Below are 14716 nucleotides of genomic sequence, written 5' to 3' on the forward strand. Positions count from 1 at the left end.
AAATTGACCATAAATATGTGGATTTACTTCTGGGCTTTCTATTCTGTTCCATCAGTCTGTGTGTCTATTTTTATGCCAGTAATATACTGTTTTGATTACTATAGCTTTGTAGTAGATTTGGGAATCAGGTACTGTGATGCCTCTGGCTTTGTTCTTTTTGTTCACAATTGCTTTGGCCATTTGGGGTCTTTTGTGGTTCCATATGAATTTTAGAATTGTTTCTTCTATTTCTATGAAAATTGTCATTGAAATTTTGATAGGGATTGTATTAAATCTGTAGATTGCTTTGTATAGTATGGACATTTTAGCAATATCAATTCTTCCAATCCATAAACAGGACATCTTTTCGTTTTATTTGTGTCTTCTTCAATTTCTTTCATCGGTGTTGTATAGTTTTCATTTCAGCCTCCGAAGTAGCTGGGATTACAGGCATGCACCACCATGCCGAGCTAATTTTGTATTTTTAGTAGAGGTGGGGTTTCACCATGTTGGTCAGGCTGGTCTCGAACTCCTGAGCTCAGGTGGTCCACCCATCACAGCCTCCCAAAGTGCTGGGATTACAGGCGTGAGCCACTGCACCCAGCCTATACTTTCATATATATATATTTGTGTTACTAAATAGTGTCCCTTGCTCTCTACTTGAAGAACACCCTTGAGCATTTCTTATAAGATAGATCTTGTGGGGATAAGCTCCTTCAGCTTTTGTCTGGCAGAGTCTTTGCTTTTTCCTCATTTCTGAAGGAGAGCTTTGCCAACTACAATATTCTTGGTTGACCTTTTTTTTTTGTTTGTTTTTGTTTTCCATAAGCATTTTGAATATATTATCCCACTCTTTTCTGGCCTTTAAGGTTGCTGCTGATAAATCTGTTAGAACTCCCTTATATGTGATCTACTTTTTTTCTTTTGCTGCTTCCAGCATCCTCTCTGTCTTTGATTTTTGATAGTTTGATTATAATTCTTCTTGATATAGTCTTACTTGAGTTCAGTCTGATTGGAGACTTTTGACCTTCCTGTACCCAGATATTTATAACTTTCCCCAGATTTGTATAGTTTTCTGCTATTATTTCTTTAAGCTTTCTATCCTTTTGTGTCTCTCTCCTCCTTCTTGAACTCCAGTTCCCATAAATCCCATAAGCTGCCCCATAAATCCCATAAGCTTGCTTTCTTTTCATTTTTTTTCTCATCCAACTGTATATTGTCAAATAATCTGTCTTTAGATTCAAAGGTTTATTCTTTTGCTCAATCAGTTCTGCTGTTGATACTCTCTATTGCATTTTTCATTTCATTTCTCATATTTTTCAGCTGTAGAATTTGTTTGATTTTTTAAATATAATTTCAATCTCTCGTAAATTTTTTGTTTTAGTTATTTATTGTTTTCCTGGTTTCCTTTAATTGTTTCTCTGTATTTTCTTGAAGTTCACTGAGTTTCCTTAAAACAGTTATCTTGAATTCTTTGTCAGGCAGTTCATGTGTCTTCTTTTTCTTTCTTTCTTTCTTTTTTTTTTTTTTTTTGAGATGGAGTTTTGTTCTTGTTGCCCAGGCTGGAGTGCAATGGCATGATCTCGGCTCACTGGAACCTCTGCCTCCTGGGTTCAAGCGATTCTCCTGCCTCAGCCTCCTGAGTAGCTGGAATTACAGGCACCTGCCACCACGCCCGGCTAATTTTTTGTATTTTTAGTAGAGAGAGGATTTTACCATGTTGGCCAGGTTGGTTTTGAACTCCTGACCTCAGGTGATCCATTTGTCTTGACCTCCTAAAGTGCTGAGATTACAAGCGTGAGCCACCACATCCAGCCGTATCTTCATTTCTTTAGAGTCTGTTCCTGGTGCTTTATTTTGTTCATTAGTGGCAACATGTTTCCTTGATTGTTCTTGATCCTCATGGCTATGCATTGGTATCTGTGCATTTGAAGAAGCAGGGACTTATGCTGGTGAATGGTTTTTGCATTCTGGCTTTGTCTGAAAAAGCCATTCACCAGTCAGCCTGCCCAGAGATTCTGGGTAGGCCATTTGGTGTGATCTGCAGGTGATCTTGCTGGTAGAGTCCTTAGGCAGGGTGGCCTGGTGCTGAGTCCATGGGGTTGGGGTTGAAGCCTGGATCCACTGGGGTGTACCTGTTGATTGGATCCTCAGGCATGGACCTGGAGCTTGTATCTTGTGCAGAGAGGCTATCCCAAAGCCTAGGTCCACAAGGGCTGAGCTGAGGCTGGACTGGGCCTTGAGCCTGGGTCTTCAGAGATTGGCCAGGTGCTAGGATGAACCTGGTGCCCGGGTGCACTGAAATGGGCCTGGAGGCTGAGTCTGATGGATGTGTCTGAAGGCTAGGTCCATTAGGGCTGGCTTGGGTCCTGGGGCCACAGGCCCCAGCCTAGAACCTAGGTCCATAGGGGCAGTCCTGGGGTTCTGAGGGCCGGCCCAATGCTGGGGTCTACTGGGTTGGCCTAGACCCAGGGTCTGCTGGATTGTGGGAATGCAGGGGCCAACCTGAAGGTGGGGGTGGTCATAGAGACTAGCCTGGTACTGGGCAGGCCTGGAGCCTGTGTCTGCAGGCTCCAATTTGGGTTCCAATTGGGGTGCCAATTTGCCACTGGGCTACTTGGGCAGACCTGGCTCTGGTTTTGTCTGGAACCTAGGGTGGGACTGGATTCTGGGGCCATAGATGCTGGTCTGATGCTGGGTGGGCCCGGAGTCTGTATCTGCAGGGGCTAGCATGGAGACTGGGTCTGTGGGTGCAGGCATTATGACTAGGGATGCAGAGCTGGAGTGAGGCCTGGTGTTGGGGTAGGCTGAGAGCCTGAGTCTGGGTGACCTTCCCTCTTAAAGCAGATGGTCATGAAAATTCAAAGGTAGGCTTTGTTCTAGGTGTGGGAAGTCAGGGACATGCCAGCAAATGGACTTCTTTTAAGCATTCAGTGGCTGGGAGCTGACTAGCAAGCAGCTTCTCCAGCTCCTATCCTTGACCATGGAGGCTGAGGGTCTTGGGTTAGCTAAGCTCCACTTTACCTAGCATTCCATCCACAGTAAGTTAAGCCTTGGAATAAAGACTGCATTGGCAAAATTCTTAACATGCTACTGTGAGTGCTGGTGAGGGTGTCATAAGATGGACAGTCTTTATATCACTGGTAGGATTGAAAATTTATACCACTCTTCTGGAAAGTAATTTGGCAGAGTACAAAAAAGGCTTTTAAAATGTCCATTCCGTTTGGTCTAGTTTTCATATTTATAGAAGTCTATCTTAAAGAACTAGGGAAGTGGACATAGATTTATATTAAGAAATCTTAACTTGTATACTACTTATAATAGGGGAAAACTGGAAAGAATCTAAATGTCCTAGAAAAGAGGACTAGTAAATCATGTCAGTTATGGAGCTATATGATGAGATATTTTGCAGCCAACTTTCAAATGCCTAATGACATGGAGAGATGCTCATGATATAATGTTGAATTGAAAAACATCAGGATATAACCTTTTATACACAAATATGATCCTTCTTTTTAAAAAGGGGGAATAAGAAAATACATGTTGGCCGGGCGCGGTGGCTCACACCTGTAATCCCAGCACTTTGGGAGACTGAGGTGGGTGGATCACCTGAGGTCAGGAGTTTGAGACCAGCCTGGCCAACATGGTGAAACCCCGTCTCTACTAAAAATACAAAAAATTAGCTAGGTGTGGTGGCATGCACCTGTAATCCCAGCTACTCAGGAGGCTGAGGCAGGAGAATCACTTGAATCGGGGAGGCGGAGGTTGCAGTGAACTGAGATTGCACCACTGCACTCCAGCCTGGGCAGATGACAGAGCGAGACTCTGTCTCAAAAAAAAAAAAAAAAAAAAAAGAAAAGAAAAGAAAATACATGTGTATATATGGTTTAAAAAAAGACCAGAAAAAAAGCAAATTATTATGAGTGAAGATATTATGGGTGATTTGTGTTTTCTTTTTTAAATTAGCCTGTATTTTTTTCAAATTTTCTACAAATGAGTCTGTATGATATTTATAGTCAGAAAAAGCAGTAAACGTAGAAATGTCTCCACACACACCCTACATTGCACCAAAAAAGACTTATTTGTCACAGTTGTAGGCAAAAAATGGTTTACGTTAGGGTTGAATTTGCCAATTATCATAATGGGCAAATGGGTTCTGAATCCTCCAGCTTTCTGTACTGTATCGTGATCACAGCCGCTGGTGCCAGTACTGGTGTGTGAGCTCCAGCACGGCCCATCTGCTGCTCAGGCTTGCTTGGCTGACACAGATTTATTTCATTTAGTTTGATAATTTGGCAACAGTTTCTCTTTTCTCATTATCCTAGCTGGGATTCAGTACCAGTGTTACTCATTTTGTTTGCCAGTTTGTTGTTTTCTTTTGTTCCATTTTGTGAAGATGAAGAAGCCAACAACAGGAATTCTGTCTTCCGAAAATGCAGTGCTTGTCCTTCGGGATCTTGGGAATGTCTTGCTAAAGTGCTCTCTATTTTTGACACTTGCAAGCCATTTCAATTGTTTGGATAAATAGAAAGCTTCATGGTGTATTTTTCAAAGAGCTTAGCATTCCTTTCCTCTCCCCACTCCACCAAGGAAGATTTGGAAATTGTTCCAAATAGAAATTATAAACATTAGCCTGGAGCTGTGCTGTCTCTGTCTGGTTTTGATGCTTTTTTTGTTTTAACTAAAGGCTCATGTTGTTTGTTTAATCTTCATCAGTACTGCAAAAACATGTGGTATAAGACTTAACTGTGCCCCAAGCACCCTACACATAAGAAGGGATTTTCATCTGAATTAGTTTGTATTTCAAAGAGCACTGGGATAGCCAGATTGCTAAGAATTTGCTCAAGTAAAACTTTAGAACTATTGGAATCTTAGAGATGTCTTGAATGGATTTGTTAGGATAGGATGGCTGCTGCCTGAGAATCCTCTTTGAACCTGACACGATTTTTTTTTTTTTTTGAGGAGACATTCTTTGTAATACATTGTGCTACTTTTCTCTCTAGGTTACCCTGAAGAGACTTACCCAATTTATGACCTTTCAGACTGTATCAAGCATAGGCAAGAAACAATCTTGGTGGATTACCCTGACCCAAAAGAACTTTCTGCTGAAGAAATAGCTGAAAGAGTGGGAATGATAGAAGAGGAAGAATCAGATCATTTGGGTTGGGAAAGTCTGCCCACTGACCCCAGAGCCCAGGAAGATAATTCTGTTACCTCGTGTGATCCAAAGCCAGAAACATGTTCCTGCTGTTTTCATGAAGACGAGGATCCTGCTGTCTTGGCAGAGAATGCTGGATTCAGTGCAGATAGCTACCCTGAGCAAGAGGAAACCACCAAAGAAGAGTGGTCCCAAGACTTTAAAGATGAAGGGTTGGGCATCAGCACCGATAAAGCATATACAGGCAGCATGCTGAGGAAGCGTAACCTCCAGGGTTTAGAGTGAAAAAAGCCAGTCTGAAGTATCCATTACTCAAGTCCCAAGGTGACCTCTCTCTCCTCAGATTTCCTTCTTGGCCCTGTGCCCTGCATTTTCTTCACTGTGTTCAAGTGTCATAGCTATCAGGTCACTATCATGGATATCATGTATCCTTCCTGGTGCTCACACACCTGTCACCTTGTAAAACACAGACATTAGTGTGAACACAGGACAGCTTCGCTCTTTCTCTTCCTGCCTTTCCTCTATCAGAGAAGTTGATCCATTAAGTAATTATGTTTGATCTATTGTAATTACAGATGGGACCACTCAGGGGCAAAGGTCTGACTCTTCCTGGTAGGTGTAACAGATAGTTCACCTGTGAACGAACATCAGCTTACAGATGATGAGGACTTAAGGTTGCAAGAATGAAGATTTCAGACTCCAAGATGCCTTATTCTTTGGGCCTTGAGCAGGTTAGTAGTACCCTGGTGAGAAGAGAACATTTTATTTGTGGGGCTGATGGGCCCAGAGCAGGGTAAGACTCTGCTGTCTAAGCTGAAGCCTCTTCCTTGCAGCGAGGGTCTTCCCAGGAACATTGATGCTGCCTCAGACATGCTCTTTTCTCCAGAGTAGGGAAGACTCCCACTGATCTGAGAATGAGCCCAGAGGCTTGTTTGGGGACTGTTGTACTCTGATACTACCTGGATATCTAGCTTCCTTTACCCCCATTCTGCTCAACAGAACTGCCAAGCCCAGAAGTACCTTTGCACTCCTGGTTTTCAGTGGACAGAGGAAGCTTTAGATAGAGACTTTAGACTCTGCCCTGCAGAGTCAAGACTTGAGGCCATTGAAGCTGCAGGAAGCCCTGCCCAGGGATGGTCCTGCCATGAGGAGGCTGCAACCCTATAAGAGGGCTCAAGATTGTGAATTCTGCTCCTGCCGTGAGGAGCTCAGAAAGCCAGGAAGCCAGCAATAGGGGAGAGAATCTGTGTGCTTATGGACAGTCGTTACCTAAAGCTGTTTCTGAATGTTGCACCCTTTGAGAAATTTTTTCTCAGAACCATAAATTGAAACAGAAATGAGGACTGATCTTGTATACAAAGTGCCAACTCAACAGGGAAGTTGGAGTATGTCTGTTGCAGAGAACCAATATAGCAGTGCCCAGGGGTAGAGACCATGTGTTCCATACTCAGATATTTGGGTCTTTTGAGAGAGCTGGGGAAAGTAGCAGCAACTAGATTAAGACTGGGAGGATTTTGACCAAACTAAAGGCCTTTTCTCCTTACTGCATCTGATGTGTGTCTTCTTGAGACAAGATAGCACCCATGAATTACATCATGAGGTATGTGTGAATTCAGTTTACATGTAAGACCTGAGAGTTTGAAGAGGGCACATTCCCAAAGACATTCCCAGTCATGAAATGTAGAAGACTGGAAAATTAAGACATTATGTAAAGGTAGATATGGCTTTTAGAGTTACATTATGCTTGGCATGAATAAGGTGTCAGGAAAATAGTTTAAAATCATACATCAGCATACAGACTGCTGTTAGAAGGTATGGGATCATATTAAGATAATCTGTCAGCTACTACTAGGCATTTATTGTTAATTGAGTTACAGAGAAAAGTCATTCAAGACTGAGTTTATAGAAAGTATATTGCATCTGTCTCTGTGTAGAACATTTGATTCACATTGTAAAGAATGCAGTTTAAAATGTACTGAATGCAATCTAGATGTATTGTACACTAAAGGTGAAAAATAACAGGTGTTCTTTACTGTTTCGATAAATTGTTTTCTGTGTTATTCCCCTTCGTTCACTGTGAAGGGTTGATTCATGAGGAGAGCCCTGGGTTCCTGGCTCAGATTTACTTTTGGCCTTAGGATATGATTCCCTTATTAGAGATAAATACTTCTGTTTTCTTCTAGCTCATTCATTCATTTAGCAGTCAGTTGCTCAGTGCTAGGTACTGGGAACAGAGGCTCAATTTCTACCCTCAAAAAACTCAATGTAACGAGAGAGAGCCTGACAGATAAAATGAACTATGACCCTATAAGAGGGCTCAGGATTGTGAATTCTGCAGGCAGAGAAACATGAGCCATGATCTGTCCCTGCATTTTCTAGCTGTGGAATCTTGGGTCAGCTCCTTAACTGGTCTGAGCTTTGGCTTCAGGGTAGTAAAGGGAGGGGTATTAAAGGTCCTGGTTAAATGAAATCATCAGTGTGTGTAAAACAGCATTGGTTCTAGCTCATACATGATAACCACTCATGAAGTGGTAATTATGTTTTTATTATAAGGGCTATGCTGCAATTCAGACATGGGCCCAAAACTACAGGAAAGATAAATTGTTTTTGCTAAAGTATTTCCAAGAAACTTCACAGTTTCTTGGGAGGTGGGCCTTGAGGCATGCAAAGAACTTCTTCAGGTAGGCAAAGAAGAGAGGACATTCTTGGCAGAAAGAGTTGTTGAAAAAAGCAGTAGGGTGTGAAAATACATGGATGTTCAAGTATTTTGGTGAGGCTGTTATGTAAAGTGTTGCTGGTCTTTGGGGAAAATTGGCTTATGGAAATTCCTGCCAGAAGTACTAAGCCCTTATGGTGGTTCTTCCTGCCCTAGCTCTTGGTTGGCTTATATATAAGGAATATATTTGTGTATTTATATATCAGACATTTGGATGTACCTTTCAGTTATTTAGGATTTAGACAATTCCTTTTGGATTTTCCAGAATTATTTTATCCTTCAGGGATGACAGTTATATGTGTATATACAACCCAGGATGACAAAATCATGGGACCAGTTTTTGTTGCCAGGGCTGCTGTCTCTTTTCTTGCGGTCTTCATTTCTCACAATGAGGGTGCTGGGAACTTGATCAGTCCCCTGGCCTTTTGGCACTGTGGCAGAGTACACAAGTCATACATCTATGGACAGTTAGCTCACAAAACAACTGCATAATCTGGGATCATTCTTGGTAAATCAGGTGGGTGGTGCAGCCAGGAGATCCCCTTTCCTGGTCACAACAGGAGCACAAAGAAACCATTTCATTATCTCCACGACTAGCTCCAGAAGCTGGGCCCAGGGAGTTGTGCTGAGGAGTGGAGGTGTCTTTGGCCTGTAGAAGCAATGGCCTTTGAGAACCATACTCTGCACCTTATATGGCTTGGGTGATCAAATAACTTATGGTCCAAATTCAAACACTTTGGAAAAAGGGAGCTTTAATATAATTATGCCAAGGTGACAGGCATAAACTAAGACTGTCCTGGACATAGGGTCACCCCTGTCTATAGCCATTTAAGATTTTTGAACCTGATGACTACACAAACAAAACCCTCTTTCCTTTTTAGAATATCCTGTATGTGCTATTTCCCGCCAGAGGCAGAGACCACAGGAGATAGGCCATGGTTCAGGTAGGAAATGCTCTTGGTCACATCAGAACTCTAGATCTGGGGGAATAAACAAACTCTAATTATTACCACACTCTCAAAGTTCCCTTCAATCCGGACTATTTGTATTCCAAAGAAAAATTTAGTGCTTTAGCTATTCAGCAATATTGAGAAAAAACATGAACACATTTATGACTTTGCCTTGACCATTGACTTTTCTAAAATGTGCTTCCTTTTCCTTCATTTCCCTTTTTTTATACAAAGAAAATAGGCCAAATTTCTCCTCTTAGGTCATTCCTTAACCTCTCAGAGAACTAGTTTCCCCATGAATTGGGAATAATGCTCTATTTACAGGGCTGTTTGGATTAAATAAGATGCTGTTTATAAAGTGTCTGTGCCAGAGCAAAGCATGTGGTAGGTGCTTGGTGACAGCATGATCACCGTCACCACTCTGTCAAGTCCAGTGTTGCTGAGATGTCACACCTGACACCCTCTAAGGCTACCCTGACTGCCACGAGTGGCCCAGGGCCCTTCTGCAGTCTCTGGGTGCCTTTAGTTATAACCTCCTGTCTGGGTCAGACCATTAGCTTTCATGTCTGCTTCTAGCTACCACTGTAGCCTCCCTTCCTTTTGCCTTCAAATCTGCCACAGCTGCCCTGCAACAAAAAAGATTCCTAAGCATTTCGAAGTCCTGTTCAAAGGGGTTAGGGTCCAAGCAAGCCCAGACAAATCAAGTGGTTGGGTCTTTTATACCTTTTTCATCTCTACAGCCCTGTTCTCTTCCTAAGGCCAGGCCCACAGGGGATACTGAAAAACCACCAGCCCCTTCAGGTGGCACAGCAGACCCTGAAGAGAACTGCTTAACTTAAGTACCTTCTGACTTCACCATTTTTCCAGCCTCTGGGTGTGGTTCTGATGAACCTTAAACTTGAAAGGTCCAGCCAGAGGGAGGACAGTGTTGACCCACATGTCATTGGTGAGTTTATGACCTTTTTGCTATTACCACCTACTTACCCACCTGAGGCTCCTAGGAAACAATGAATGAAAGGTATAGAAAAAAATTAGGAAGTAAACAGGGCTTTTTCCCCCCTTTTATGAAAAAAGCACACAGAAGTGTTGAAACGATTCAAGTTTAATTTGTTGATATATGTGTGTACTTAGACAAACACTAAATTCTACAACATACATAATGTCAACATGGGAAAATACCAAGTTTGTCATTGCACATACCAATAAATAAATACATTTGCTCCAGAATACCAAAGAAGTTTATTCAAAAAAGTCACGTAATAAAAGCACAGTTTTGCAAATTTGTCTAAAACTCCAGATAATCTTGAACAAAAATAGAATGTCTGACCACTCCAAAATAGGAAAAGACAATCTTGTGCAAATAGACATACACATTCTAGGCATTGTGAAAACTGGCTGTGTTCCCAGCAAGAGATACTGCACCCTCCTGACCAAGCAGTCAGGCTTCCCTTTCTAGCCATCCTAAGTTGCCTTCTAGGAAACTCTGGATCTCAGCCTCATCTCCAGCTTTGCCTGGACCTTGCTAGGGGGAGGGAGGGACAGGAGCACAGAGGAGGAGAGGGATGTGATGTCTGTCTTAGGAAAAGAAAAAAAGGCACAGTGATGAGCTATAAAGGTAGTGATGAGATGAAAGCAAGGAATAACTTTCATTCACCCCGAATCCTACGGCAAGCTTTGACAATGTAACATCTTCATCTTGTGGTTAGGAAAATGGACCTAGAGAGATTACGTGGTTTGCTCAAAATCACATAGCTACTAAGTGCAGTAGTGCTTTCTATAAGACTAACTTGCCTTTCCACTTGGTTGGAAAATTTAAAAACCAAACCTGTCATAATATATCTGTTCTGCCCCTCCCGCCTGTATCATGAGATGACAGAAAATTCCAGGTGGCCATAAACTCAAACAAGAGCCTAGCCCTTGGCTTATTACTGGTGGCTACTACAAACCTACAGACCAGGGCCCAGGGTAGTATAGAGTCCCAACTCTGGGCCCTGACTGCAGGTCATTCAGGTCCCAGTCACAGTGAAAGCAGACTCATTCAGCTATCTGGAGAAGCGTAATCAGAGGGCCACTTGGCATCCTGAGTTGACAAAGGGATGCTGCAGCTGGGGTAAGGAATTAGAGAAGGGAAGGCCAGTGTTACTGCAGTAAGAGAAAACCAGGAAGTCCATCTAGATGGAATTTGTGCTTGCATAACAGAGCCTTGGAAATGGCTATCCCACCATCTCCCCTCACTGCAGACTCCATTGTAAGCAAAGCATGGACCTTTTTCTTTGAAACCAACCCTGTCACTTGTTAAATTTAGAATTACCTCTAAATGCTAAGTTTATAAGAGGTAAATGTCCTGCTATTTTCAGAATGGAAAAAAAAAAAAACACTACTGCTTCTAGAATTTTGTGCCCTACTTGTCACTGAAGGAGGCAGGCTCCAAAAGTTCTCTTATAGCTTCTGATTATCACAGTCCTGGCTTCCAACACCTGTCTTCGCCATAGATCTGGACCTTATGTGCTTCCTCTGAACTCGTGTCGTGATTTTTAAGGCACATTCACTAGAGTATGTTCAATTTCAACCAAAAGCATACGTGCAACATACCAGTTTTTTCAGGCAATGCAGAGTGGGAACTGAAAAGCTAACAACATTCTTGGATGGTGTCCTCTCACTCAGAACCCTGAGAGAAAAAGCTGGTATTTTCCCAGGTATACCTTCTGTTCAGAGAGCATGAAGTGAATGGACAAAATCCACAGGCGATCATAACAACTTCCTTATTCCTTTCCTACTCATTCATTCTCAGGAATGTAATCACAATTAAGAAACCTCAGTTGATTGCTGATTGCCCTTTTCCCCAAATAAACACACAGACACGCAGACACACACATACACAGACGGACACAGAGCACCTTGGAGCCAGAAGGAAAGAAAAGCTAGACTTGGAGAAGAGTTGGGGAAGTGAACTTCACCACTCTGCAGAATTGTTCTGGGGCAGAGGGTGTAGAGTTTTGGGGAGTGGTCCCAGAAGCGGTTACAGAGAAGCTGCCTAAACTCCCAACTGCCCAGTACCATTAGGGACTGCTTATTCTGTCATTAATTCCCTGCCCAAAGACCATCCATCCAGGTAGAGGGTATGAAGGGCAAGAACTCTTAGTGTGGGAGAGGCTGAACCCAGGTGGTTTCCAAGGCCCTAGCAGCTTTACGAGTCCATACACCCATGGCCCCAGGGCCAGTGGTCAAGGAAAATGAGCATCACCAGGAGTGCACTCAGCTGCTGCTGCTTGTCACTCAATGCCTGACAGAGTTTTGTGGCTAAGGCTATCCTTCTCCACACTTAGGCTAGAAAGCTCAGCCGGTCTTTCCTGACTCCACCAAAAGATCCAGCCAACTCCCTTTTTTGTGTGCTACAGGAGAAAGCAGAGGCCAAGAGTTTTCCTTTGTGCTTCTGATTTTTCCACTGCCACCAGGGTCTCCGTCTCACCAGAACTCAGAACCAGCCTGTTCTATCTTAAAATCATAGATCCAGAGAAATAGCTTGACCTGACATTAGAGATGATCTAGTTTCCATCATCTCAAATGTCACCATGAAGATCTCTTCTCCTTAAAGGCAGGGAAGGGCTAAACTGGAACTACAGAAAGGAGGATGGCACCATGGTATCTCGCCAGCGCTGGCACAAAGTTCTAGTGCCCTCTAGAAACTGGACCATGTTGCAAAAGGTAATCATTGGAGGGGCCTCTCACAGAGATGTACGGCCGAGGTGTGGGCAGATCCTGCTAGAACAGGTATGCCTTGCTTTAAGCATTCAACATAGGAAAATCTAGATTACAAAGAAATGAGAGCATATTACTTCTACTTAAGTCAAAACAAGTCCTTCACCTATAAAGCCTAACATGTTTAAAATACAACTTTTATTTTAAAAAATTTCTACTTAGCTTTTCCAAACATCTACTCTAAAGCAAGGTACAACCCCTGCTTGCTTCCCACCAAATTCAGATCTCTGTCTGGGCAAGAAGCCTCCACCAGGGTAAATGACAAATGAGCAAAAGCTTGAGCTTAGAGTTCCCAAGCCTGCAGGGTGGATGGTGCCATCCAAGGAGAAATAGCGGCAGTGGAGGGAGTTATCAGGCCCAGCCCCAGAACCTTTATGCACTCTGTCCCACCTAGATGGAGAAGTGTGCGGCAGCCTTAACTAAGGCCTGCTTACTGCTGAGTAGCCCTCGCAGAGGGGCCAGACACAGGCCAATCCTGGATCATACTCAACGTGCAAAAAGCCAGACAACTTTCAACAGGGAACTGCCTCATTTCCTACTGGAATGGTTTCAATCTTATTTATCAACTCTGATGTTTCTAAGTCTCTGAATTGGGGAAAGTGGGGAGGGCATGCAGAATGGGCCCCAGGAGGCCAGAGATACTAGTTTCTTGGGGGACAGTGGGAACAAAGAAATCAAGAGAACTTGAAGTTCTGAATGCTGCCATTAACCAGCTAGGTAACCCAGGGCAAGCCCCATTTTCTGAGTGTGATTCACCTAAAGCAACAAGGTTGTACTAGATTCCTAAGGGTCCTGCCACTGCTGATTTCTTGTGTTTCTAAAATATTCCCTGCTTTATTCACCGTGTCCCATTCCCTCCCAAGAACCATACATGGTTACCAACCATGACTTGGCTGACAGCAGTGAGATAGTTGGGTCTTTCCAGAGAGACAGAGGGAGGAGAGATTCTTCAAGGAGCATGCCATGGCTTGGGAATGGTTCTCTGGCAGCAGGATTCCCAGGCAGGCCTAGCTGTGTGCAGTCAGGCTGGTGACCTGGACCCCATTTGTGTTTCCTGGGGGTTGTGCTGGGCTGCTCAGCAGAGAGCTCCTGGGGCAGCTGACAGGACTCCCAGAACAACCCTGATCCAGGGACCCTGTTCATGCACTTCTGCATGCTGAGCCTGTGTTCTGCAGGGCCCATCCACCAAGACAGCCCTGAGAGCTGGGTTCCTACTGTGTCTGTGAGACACAGCAAACCCGGAGAAATCAAATGCGCTAGAACCCTAACCACCAGCTGATTCCCATAGCCACAGCAAGCCAGGCACCTGCAATCCTGACAGGGTCCTGCCACTTACCTGTCCCCACCACCCTCCCAACTTCTCTCAGGCTTGAGTGAGGCCTTCTGAAGTTGAAGGGCTTTCTGCAGTTGTTTAAGGGCCAGGCTTGGCCACCAAGCCCTTTGCTACATAAAGTTGATGTGGCCTTCATACATACACACATTCACTGTGCCCCTACCTGCTGGAGTACCTGTTGCCATCTGACTCCTTGGCTGAGCGGATGACTGGGCCACAGCAGCCCTGCATTGTGCTTCCTCTCCCTCTATGCCTCTTCCGGCCTTCCCAGCTGAAGAGGTTGCTCAGCTTGGTAAGCACGACTACAACACACTACTACCCCAAGGGTGGGAGTGTGTGTTGATCTCATGGCATGGAAAGAATTATTCTCATCCCTTCACACCCACCCACCCGCTCTCCACTACTCCCCTGCCTCAGCGGCAGAGACAAAGGAGCCAGTTCCTGGCTGGCTGGGCCAGGGAGCCCACTGAGGGCCAAAGCTTCATCTGGCGGAAGGCCTATATACAGAGGATAGGCAGGGCTGTCTCCACAGGCAGGCAGGCAAGCTCCGCTCCAGGCTGGGCAACCCCAAAGGGCACGAAGAGGCCTCTACTCGCACGCCAGCTTGCTGTCGAAGCTGGACAGGGCAATGGCAAAGGCCTGCAGCGCACACAGCGGGTAGTTGTAATCCATGGTGAACACATCCTCTGCTACCCGGCCAAACTGCATCACGATGTAGTCCGCTGGGGCCGAGCACAGGCACAGACAGAGAAAAGGACAGGGCAGGAATGGTCGAGCCAGGGAAGGATAGACAGACACCCAAACCACATGAGGGAAGAAAA

The 14716-nt window shown here is 44.2% G+C and overlaps 2 protein-coding genes across 25 annotated transcripts in view; one reads left to right on the forward strand and one right to left on the reverse strand.

The window, feature by feature from the left end:
- RIC3 (RIC3 acetylcholine receptor chaperone) overlaps window positions 1-14716 on the forward strand; it is a 72688-nt gene that overhangs the window by 49564 nt on the left and 8408 nt on the right. For 4 of the 21 annotated variants that reach the window (XR_008492346.1, XR_008492348.1, XR_008492353.1 and 1 more), the window contains 3 exons: window positions 4983-5461; window positions 5713-5868; window positions 6137-7182. Coding sequence is in view for 4 of the 21 variants with exons in the window: in XM_054438570.1 (XP_054294545.1) it covers window positions 4983-5422 (440 nt within the window). In the remaining 17 variants the exon portion in view is untranslated. Of the gene's footprint in view, window positions 1-4982; window positions 7183-8734; window positions 9750-14716 lie in introns of those variants that run through there. The other 17 variants (XR_008492344.1, XR_008492350.1, XR_008492351.1 and 14 more) reach the window with 8 other exon arrangements.
- The window catches only part of TUB (TUB bipartite transcription factor), an 84419-nt gene continuing 79590 nt past the window's right edge, over window positions 9888-14716 (reverse strand). For 2 of the 4 annotated variants that reach the window (XM_054438568.2, XM_054438569.2), the window contains exon 12: window positions 9888-14617. In XM_054438568.2, the coding sequence (XP_054294543.2) occupies window positions 14484-14617 (134 nt within the window). In that variant the 3' untranslated portion in view covers window positions 9888-14483. The remainder of the gene's footprint in view (window positions 14618-14716) is intronic. The other 2 variants (XM_063671170.1, XM_063671169.1) reach the window with 2 other exon arrangements.

This window comes from Pongo pygmaeus, chromosome 9 (assembly GCF_028885625.2).
Source record: "Pongo pygmaeus isolate AG05252 chromosome 9, NHGRI_mPonPyg2-v2.0_pri, whole genome shotgun sequence".
NCBI classification, from domain to species: Eukaryota; Metazoa; Chordata; class Mammalia; order Primates; family Hominidae; genus Pongo; species Pongo pygmaeus.